At 38.8% G+C, this 10,777-nt stretch overlaps 1 protein-coding gene across 1 annotated transcript; it reads right to left on the bottom strand.

Moving 5' to 3' along the window:
• Positions 1 to 6,834: 6,834 nt before the first annotated feature.
• On the bottom strand, positions 6,835 to 8,518 carry LOC147487169 (uncharacterized). The gene is made up of 5 exons (XM_086573963.1): positions 8,234 to 8,518; positions 8,030 to 8,165; positions 7,521 to 7,922; positions 6,982 to 7,076; positions 6,835 to 6,936 (listed from the first exon to the last, which is right to left on the bottom strand). Exons 1-5 carry the CDS (start codon positions 8,516 to 8,518, stop codon positions 6,835 to 6,837), a joined length of 1,020 nt encoding a protein of 339 aa, XP_086430089.1.
• Positions 8,519 to 10,777: the final 2,259 nt, after the last annotated feature.

The following is a 10,777-nucleotide window of genomic DNA, read 5'->3' as shown; positions in this document are numbered from 1 at the left end:
AACATTAATTACATAGACTTATTCCTAGTCAACATCTATTATTGGTATTTCAGACCCATCATTAGTGTGCTCGTCTTCCAATACTAAATTGGGAATGTTCAATGCCGTAAATTGTGCTTGTCTTACTTGTAATGCAGTATCCCAACTATGTGCAATTAAGTGTCGAGCTCTACGCCATCTTCGCATCGGTTTTGGAACCGGACAATTATCAACAAGTTCAACATGGACAAAATGACATCCCTGTACGTAAGCAATACTTAACACTTTCTTTACTCTCTCAGGATTTGCTTGGGTTCTTAGTGGCAAGATAAGATGGCAGTACATACTTCCTAAATGTACGAGGACGACATTAAATCTCGAAGCAAATAGATATCCAACAAAGAGCATAGTCATCCACTTATTATAGGGTGCCCAACCACATGCATGAGAAATTGTAGGTTTCACAAAAGTAACCTCACTGTGAGTGTACAATGTACAGTATAGGGGAAGGTTGTCATTAAGTTTTTGTAACAACTCATTTCTCATCCACGGCCACTCTTCCTGACTTCTTTCCAGTGCAATGCACATTGCTCTATACCCGCAATTGCCATCACCCACAGGATCATCCACTTTAACAGTGTATTTGTGTAGTTCTTCTGGAATATCCAAACTGCAATGTTTCAGCCCCCTCAGGATGCCAATGTCTAACTTTTGAGGTGATTTTTGAGAAGAGTTATTTCGTGGTGTGGTTGTTTTAGGTGGTAAAGGTGATTTTTGAGAAGAGTTATTCCGTGTTGTGGTTGTTTTAGGTGGTAAAGGTGATTTTTTAGAAGAGTTCTTCCGTGGTGTGGTTTTTTTTGGTGGAAAAGGTGGTTTCGGAGAAGACTTCTCTGCAGGTGGGTTTGGAGTAGCATATTTCAATGGTGTGGGTGTTTTATGAGAAGGCTTGGAATTTGGCGTACATTCCGATTGTTGCGACGAGACCCACTCTTTATGCTCACGTTGGGAATGTTCAAAACCAGATGAATCTCACTTTGAAGAGTTCTCATCCTCAGTTGGAAGCTTTCTTTTGCAGCTACCCTTAGGCCAACCTTTGGTTTTCGCCTCCTCGTGAGGTGGTTCTAGCCATGTACTTTCTGGCACAGCAATCTCCATAAGTTTTCTAACCATAACCCTCTGCTCTTCTTCAGAAGCCATTTCATACCTTTCCATAAACATATCCATCGAAGGTCTACAATCGGGACCAATACCCACCGACACACTTGAAAAAGCAGACAGAGTTTTCCAAAAGGGATTGATAGCACTCAAAGATATGGAACGTTCTTGCTTTTGAAGTTCAATGATTTCATGAGCACATGGCAATCCATGATTGGTGCGCAAATAACACCCACAAATGAACTCAGAGTCCTTAGCAGCACGGCTTACACGGGTATCTAGTTCTTTATAAAGCAAGTCCAAACATTTTCTTGAGACCAAGTTTCTGAGTTCACGAAATAAAGGAATCCGGTGGTGGTGTTGGGTTACAATCAGACTCTTCTCAAACGTACCTCTAATCTCAGACAGCTGGATCTCTAAAATCGGGTGGATCAAGTAAAACATACTTAGAAAATCATGTCTGTTTGTGTTTCCTAGAACACGTTTCACCTGAGCATGAGACCCTTCGACTCTATTGGTCGTTCTACTCCAAAAGTGAATGTGTTGATATGTCCAACAACATACGAATCGATCCTTGTAAGGCAACCAAGTCTCTTGCAGATAACTACAGTGTTCCACGAGAACTGGCCTTTATGTACAAGTTCTGTGGTGGGAAAAAAATCATTGCATTTCTGAAGGACGCACATAGAGATATGCCATCTACAAAGATGCTTGTGCGCGTCAGGAAACACAATTTCAGCGGCACTCATCAAGGCCAAGTCCCTGTCAGACACGATCACAGATGGCCTTTCTTCACCCAGCAAGTCGTTAAACTGACGCAAAGCCCACTCATAGTCTATTGCTGTTTCGGACTGAAGCAACACTTGACAGACCATGAAAGACTTCCAGGTTGAAGTCACCCCCACAAACTGTACAAAAGGCCACCGATACTTATTAGTTTTGTAGGTGGCGTCTATGATGAAAACTTTTGGAAAAGTCCGAGCCATTTTAGCACCGTCCGGATGGGCCCATAACAATCCCGTTATCTCATCCGTATTCGTATCCTCTCTCAGCTCCTCAAAATAATGGTTTTCTGCTAACAACTCACGCAAGCTCTGATTTTATGAAATGATCGTTCATATCTAATGTCCTCACCTTGTGCCTGACATTGTAGACTTGACATATGCTAGATAGGTTATCAGGAAACCTATGTCTGATGGACTTCAAAGCTTCTTTAGGCTTAACTCTATTTTGAGTCATCTCTGACAAGAACTCGAATTGTGGAATGGTCATTCGAGTAGCAAATGCATGTCCTTCAAGGGTCTTCGCCAATGGATGGTTGTGAACACCATTAAGAACGACAATTTTCCAACTATTAACAGTGCCGCGTTGGAAAATACATCTTAACTTAAATGGACATCCACATTTCTTGGTTCCCGTATTTCTCTTATTAGCCTTCTCTACCTTTTTGTGTAAACGATACACGCCCGAACTCTCACAAGCTAAATCCAAATTGGTACTTTCGGTTCCGTTAGCATTCTCATGACTCCCAATTACCACAACCACATTACATTGTTTTCCCCGAAAGCGGTTGCCCAACCAATTACGCCATTACGTGTATGAAATACCTAAAGATATGAAAGAAAACAACAATCAATAAACTAATATAATTTTATTTAGAAAATAAAAAAGTGAAAAACAATGCCTACTATGTACCTCTTCCGTAGTAAATATTTCTCATTGATCCATTAAAAACGGTTGAACATCATCCACGCCATTCGAAGTTTCCGAGTTCTCAAACACAAAGGATCCTAAATGAAGAATGAAATGTTGTTGTTAATTGATGTTTGGCTTAAGTACCAAATGCCACAAACACACCATTTACCACTGTTTGTGTTTTTCTATGTTCAAATCCTAAAACGACATGGCCACACCGTTAGAGATTCCAAAAAACAGAATTTCATATTTTTTCAATGTTCTAATCCCAAATGACTTGACCACACCGGTCAAGAGGCCAAAAAACAGACAAGTCATTTTTATCCAAGCTCAAATCCCAAACGACATGGCCACACCATTTGGGACCTAGTCCAAACAGTGTGGCTACACCGTTTGGACGGGGTCACTTAGAACTTGTTCTACATTTTCTTCTTGAATGGGGTCATGATGCATTACATTTTCTTCTTCATCTTTATGTTCTAAAATGGGGTTGGGCTCTTCTATTAGTGTTTAGTGTTAGTGTTAGGGTTTAAGGGTTTAAGGGTTTAAGGGTTTAAGGTTTTTGATGGTGGAAGAGAAGAGAATAGAAGAGAAGGGCTGAAAATGTTACAACAAGTCAAATTCACTTTGGTTTGGGAGGTGCCCAACACAAAACAACTTTTGGGGCCAATGATACATTTGTAATAATTGTTTTAGTTTTTGGGGTATATCCAACACAATATGGGTCCGGCAGTAACAAACACTATTTTTTTAAGTTAAAATTATTTGGTTCAACATCTGGCCATTGATCTCGCAATTTACGCAACTCAAGTATGACCCAACCAAGATCCAATTACTGCAAATGGATTGAAACAAACCCATCTAATCCTTCTCTTCCACCCGTTTCTATGACAACTAAATCATAACAAAATATAAATCCAGAACAACCAACCGAAGAAAACCCATCCCTACCTACTAACTCCACCACTTCTAAACTTCATTTCTCCTACTAAAAGCAAACAAAAACGACACCCAACCGCAACATTAGATTTGTTTTTTTTCATCCAATATCCAAAAAATAATGAACACCCAACTTATGAAACTGCGAGTACGCGTCGACTTGTGAAGCTGCGAGTACACCTATCTGTATAATCAGTGATCCACGAGTTTAAGAGCTGCCATTAACGTGCGAACTGGTCGAATTCCATTTTCTACTTAGTCAATTGTTATTATTATTGGAAATTTAAAATAGGGGAGAGTGATGAGCTTCCTTGTTAAGTTTGCTCATTCTCTCTTTCGCAAATAACTTCGCCTGTAATAAAAAAAATGGGTTCATACTTCATAGATTTGGAGTAATTTGTATAAATATTGTTGGTGAACTTGAGAAGAATTTTACACCGGCTTTTGAGATGGAAATCCATCCGGTTATTGAATTTGCTTATAAGATTTACGAGAGTTTTGGAAATACTGTCAGTTGTTTTTTTGATGGTGGTGAAAATTTAGAGGGGAATGGGAAGCGTAATTTGAGTAGTCGTTCGTTTATGATAGTAATTGAGAGTCCTTTGATTGTAATGGTTGTGTTCCATTACTATCCGTCGCTTTGGTGGGAAATGGTATCCTCGTTTATTGCCTTTGTTGGTTGATGCGTTATTTGTTCTTGAAAATGTTAGTCCTCAGTTGAGAAATGACTTCGTTGAAATGAATATGCGCAAGTTAAGGTATAAGAGTTTTTATTTATTTATGTGTTGCATGTTGAGTGTGTTTTATTTGTTTATTAGTTAAGGCTGTGTTTGTTTAGTGACAAACCTCAAGTGGAAAAATATTAGATTTGTCAGCATTTTCCCACTAGAGTTTTGCCAGGCTAATTTGTAGTGGGAAAATTTCAGTTTGCCAGCGTTTGTTTGCAAAAATTTATAGTGGGAAAATATGGGATTTGCCAATTTTGCCAGTGTTTGTTTACATGGTTTTTTTCCCATGGCAAATAATTTTTCAACTTTTTGGAAATATATATTTTTTTGTTTTCAAACTCAATAGTCTAAAAAAAACTAAAACTAAAATACAAAATAAAGATAATTAAAAACAATACAACTCAACATTAATAGTAATAGTGTCTTTGAAACAACCATAAAATAAAGTCAAAGTGCAATACCCCTTAACAACCATTGTTATCCAAACACATATAAAATGTCATTGTGCCTTGGATAAATTTTATTTCTATACTTTCCCATACTCGGATCACGTGCTATGGCTTGATCCCAAACCTCGTTGCTAGCTATGATCTTCGGTTCTTCATAACTCCATTCAAACCCCTGTTGCATTGTTACACTAGCAATATCGCGTGCTATCTATCGTAAGGTCTTCACTCGCTGAGTTACATGACTAATAGTCAAGTCGATACCAAATGTAAATGTGTTTTGGAGTGTTTCTCTTGCACGCTCTTTTGATGTTGGAAGAAATCCGTTCTCATTCTTATGACCTAGAAGTAGCTCGTTATGGAATATACCGATAAGAACATTGTCCATCTCAGTTGTCCATCGCATTGCGATATCTAATTAATAAGCATACAAATTTAGTTAATATACTTAAAACAATGACAAGTTAAGAAAGTGCATTAGGATAATTAGTAAAACAAATTTGGTCCAAATATCGTTACAACCACATAAACATAAATTTAATTAGAAGACTCCACAGACATATCAGATTAGTACAACTACAAGACGAATAGTAATTTGATCATTACAGCAATTTAAATAACTAAAAACACCATGACCAAGTAGCGGATGTAGGCCCAATCGTCGCGTTGCTCAGCTACATGACCTATCATATTTCCTATGTGAGGTGCATATGGAACTTCTATGTGAGGTGCATGCGGAACGTGAGAAGCTAGCACTTGGGGAGGTTGTGAATTTGTCAAATTGGTCTCTTCGATGGGTGCATATGGAACTTCTATGTGAGGTGCATGTGGAACGTGAGAAGCTAGCGCTTGGGGAGGTCGCGTGTGCACCTACTGAATAATGGATTCGAAGACCTCTTACTGAAAGGTGAGTGATCAATCTATGTTCAAATTTCTTCTACGGACTTAGATCCATAGTAATCTGCGTTACTATGACCATTCACCTGGGCTTTACAGTCATCCCAATTTGTGTACACTCCGCGATTCTTTCTCTCGAGTACTACGTAACACACAAGTTTTCCCATTCCTATCATCATATTAGAAAATAGCCATAGAACATACAATTATTTTTACCACATACAAAATGGCCATAAAACATACAATTAATTTTACAACATACAAAATGGCCATAAAAAACAATTATATATATAAAATCATGCAGGCCACATGCATAGGCAGCAACAATTATATATCTACACACTTAAGTTCAAGTGTATTTATTTCTAAGTTGCATTAATGACTTTTATTTGTGCTCTATCTATCAACCAATGTTTTCCTTCAACTTTTGGAGGTCTGGATTGTGTCTGGAATCCAAGGGACGCCTAGAAAGTAGTGATGGGTATTGGGCTATTGGTTCACTTTTTCCATCCAAAGTGGGAGCATGCGGGTATGCATCATTTGTCTGAACAATATTGGAATTTCATTTTTAGAAGTTCGCATCCAAGGTTGCGACTTTAGAATGGTGGTAAAGGGGTTCATTAGAAGTTCCAAGGTTTAGATCATATATAAATCTTTGTACTGTATTAGCAATTCAAAATCCGAAAAATACTACAATCTACTAATTACGAACCATTCATATATTATATAAGATATAGAATAGAATTAAGACCCACACCACTACTTCTACTAAATACTACAATCCAATTAGATTGTTTTATAGTTATTGCACCCACACCACTGCATCACCCGCACCACTCACACCACTGCAACACCCACCCACATCACACAACTCACACACTCAGACACTCACACTTTCACTTAGTTCCACCTCCACACACAGTAGCAGCAGCACCCACACCACTGCATCACCCGCACCACTCACACCACTGCAACACCCACCCACATCACACAACTCACACACTCAGCACACTCACACTCTCACTTAGTTCCACCTGCACACACAGTAGCAGCAGCACCCACACCACTGCATCACTCGCACCACTCACACCACACCACTGCAACACACACACACACACACAACAACACCACTTGCAACACACCACACACAATGCAACACACACAGCAGCACCACCTGCAACACACACACAACTAGCACCACCTACAACACACCACACCATTGCATCACCCGCACCCCCTGCACACACACACACACACACACACAGAGCAGCAGCCAGAGGCAACACACAAAGCCAACACTCTACACACTCCCAAAACAAAAGAGAGTTGCACATACAGAGTTTGAAAAACAAATAACTAACAAGTTCATAATGTGACCACCACTCTGCCAAATTCACGTGAAATAAAGTAGTTGTCGAAAACAAGAACTAGAAACAAAGTCCAGAAATGTAAAGCCGCATAATAAGAGAAAGTGCCAAAACAGATGTCATATATAATCATACCACTAACAGTAAGGAGAATTAAATCCAATAATCCAACACTTGTACCTCAATACAAAATATCCAGCTAAACTCACACTTGGCCTTACAAATCAAATAGATGCATGTAGGACATAAATAAAAACTTATTAAAGTTGCAACTTGCCAACATAAAACCTTAGAAACATCTTCTGCTCAAAGACCTGCTTGGTGTAGCTTCCTAAACAACCAAGCAGCCTTGATATCCTCTTCAAGGCCCAAGAAGACCTCCATTAGTGGCAAATCAACTGCCAGCAAGTCAAGTGACCTTAGGTAAAGTTCCGGATTCATATCCGGAAGAGAATGCAAAGCATCCTTTAACAATTCTATTGGCTTTGGGGCAACTACTACTGGTACAGGTTCTGGTGGTTTCAAGGCCTTAGCTAATTCAACTACCGCATCAGTGAACACCTTAAACAAAGGGGGTTCGGGTATATCCTCAAAGAACCGAGACTTCCTAGATTTCTTGGCAGTAGGTGTAGTGGTATTCTGAGCACTCTCAGTTTGAGAAGTAGCAGCACCATTAGCTTCGCTCTCAGCAACTTCGGGTGCATCACCCCCACCTCCTTGGGTTTCCTCAATATTATGTAAACAAGTTATAGAAACAAAAAGTTAATTTCATAACAAGTTAGATGCACAAAAATCAACTCTATTTACTTCAAAATCAACTAACCTCCCGAATCTGTTTCCATATCATCGAACCCAGTATTACCCCCTTCTCCAGTTGCATGGTCATTCCTAAAAAGAATACAACATTCATCGCAGAAGGGAAACATCTTCTGCTTAAGACTACTTGCCCCAGGATGAGCCTATATCCCATAATATATCAATCAATATGACACCCCATAAAGAAAATATATATAGACTATTTTATTACCTTTATATAACTCTCCCATGCATTATCATCCGCATAAATTCTCTTGGTCTCTTTGTTGAAAGTTAAACCAAACCCACTAGCATCGACTACATGTTTGGCAACTACCCAAGCATCCTTCATTGCTTTCAACCTTGATCTTACATTGTCAGATACAAGATTCATGCCAAGTCGTGAATTGATTTCATCAGTAGTACGCTTCAAGCTTTCTTTCCTCCACCCATTATCAGCCCTCCTGCCCCCATTAGCTAACTCCTCTAACAATACCTCTACCAAAATGGTTTCCATGTTGGAAAACTATCTAATTTGGGCTGATCTCTTCCGTTTTCTATTGTCAACATCATTCAAAGGAATACTCACACCACCTACCATACCTAGTTTGAAGCAATGAACCAACGATGAAAATAGCAAACAAACATAACCAATAAACAATATTACAAATCAATAAAAGTACAAAGTCGTAGAAGAAGGCCGAAACAATAAAATATTATAAGTAGTTAAACCATTATCCAACAAAACAAGAACACCATAATAAAGTCATAATGTCTATTACAAAAACACCCTACTAAAATCATTATGTTTATTACACAATCTTATAATGCAATTACTCCACATCGTTATCTTCCCACATTGCAATTGACAACTCATCCCTAAAATTAGTCCACCCAGTGGTTGGTTGCATATCAATATTCATATTTGGAGCATTAAGAGTGTTGTCATCCTCTTCTTCCTCATCACTGACCTCCTCATCACTCAAAGTACTGCTAGGATCTTCTTCTTGCAAAAAATTGTGCAATGCACAACATGCAAGGATTACCTTTGTGTGTGTCATGGGGTCGTGGAAAGTTGGATACCTTAGATCTTCAAGATACCGATTGTCCTTTCAACAACAATTCGCAAAGACGAATGGCGAAAGTTATATTGTTCTTTATGATTTTCAGGTTGAACTTCACCTATCTCTTTAAGATGATACCGCACACCACGGTAAGGCGTGAGAAACCCTGGCACTAAAGCAAACCCAGCATCTACAAGATAGTACTTACCATTTGGAATAGTAAGTTTATGCCCTGGACGAGACACTGCACTCCTCAATAACCTTCCATCGTGGCATGATCCCTCCCACCCTGCAAGCACGTATGTGAATCTCATGTCAAATATGCAAGCTACCAACACATTTTGGGTGACTTGACCTTTCCTATTACGATACCTAGCTTGTTGCACCAATGACAAATTAATTTGAAAGTGTGTACCATCAACCGCACCCACCGCATCCTAACATAAAAAAACTTGATTAAGATTGACTAAACTACCAAACCTTGTAATCAAAATGATCCTAACAAAATTTCCAAAAGTTGACTCACCTTAAAATAGCAATGCCAATGATGCGTGTTGGAACACTCGCGAGGAGAGTTCTCAGCGGTAGCATTTGTTACTAACTCTCTGAATAGACGAAAGATTGCAACCAACACAACATGGAAATAACGGTGTATTGTTTCTCCCGAACGGAAGAATTGAAATGTTTCATTCCGATTGCGCATATCATGCCCAACTGTGTTGAGAAATAGGGCCACTTGCTCTTCCACCGTAACATGTCTGCTATCGGCTAGGCCATGACCACGCAAACGATTGCACAATCAACAAAACACTGATCGTCTCATCCTCAACTGCTCATGGCAGAATCGGTCAGTGGTTGTATACATCCTACGCAAAACAATTCTCCGTACTTGATCACAATTCGTACAAGGAGCTCTAGAAGAGTTGGTGGAGCCCTACGCCTAGGCCTATACCTCCCCATATACCTTCTCCTATACCACCATGTCATCATCATATGGGCACCCATAATTATAATTAGAAATGCCACTAACCTACGCCACGCTCGTTATCATCATTCTACAATACCTCAAAAAATAAAAAATTAATAAGGTATACAAATTATTAATTGTGTGTCCAATATCCACATATACAAAATCATATATCAACGTTCTTAAAATTATATAGATTTCACAATATGATCTATGAAAAAATATTTGGCATGATTATTAACAATTAAAGACATTTAATTTCAGCACACTCAGCACCTCCACTAGCACACACAAACAAATTCAAAATAATTTCAAAAGAGATAGAAGTAATGAGTTCATAACAAACACAGTCCCAAAACACAAGAGACAAAGTTCATAAGTTCATAACACAGTACCATCAACTGCACCCAAGATAGTAATATCTAAAATAAATTAGCACTCCCAAATACAAACAAGTTTTATTTTCAAAACATGACCACCCCAAGATAGACCAAAGCCTCACAACCCTGCTTGGTCAAGTGTCCCATCTTTCTTCATTATTTTTAACTTTGATCGGACATTATCAGATACAAGAGTCATATTTAGTTGTCGATTTATTTCATTAGCAATTCGTTTCAAGCTCGCTGTCGTCCACCCATTAATGGCAATATAAGAATTCTTTCTCCTACTAGAAGCCTCCTCCAACAACACCTCAATCAAAATCGCTTCCATATTGGCATTCCATGTAACTCAGGAATTACCACTC

The sequence above is a fragment of the Coptis chinensis genome, chromosome 7, assembly GCF_015680905.1.
Source record: "Coptis chinensis isolate HL-2020 chromosome 7, ASM1568090v1, whole genome shotgun sequence".
NCBI classification, from domain to species: Eukaryota; Viridiplantae; Streptophyta; class Magnoliopsida; order Ranunculales; family Ranunculaceae; genus Coptis; species Coptis chinensis.
The sequence above is the reverse complement of the archived record's forward strand: the minus strand, read 5'-3'. Positions and strand labels throughout refer to the sequence as shown.

Coding starts and splice junctions, on each gene's coding strand:
- LOC147487169 (XM_086573963.1), bottom strand. CDS start 8,518: ATGGAAACCATTTTGGTAGAGGTATTGTTAGAGGAGTTAGCTAATGGG. Junction 8,166..8,233: donor CATGGGAGAGTTATATAAAG/GTAATAAAATAG, acceptor TATGGGATATAG/GCTCATCCTGGGGCAAGTAG. Junction 7,923..8,029: donor TATGGAAACAGATTCGGGAG/GTTAGTTGATTT, acceptor AGGAAACCCAAG/GAGGTGGGGGTGATGCACCC.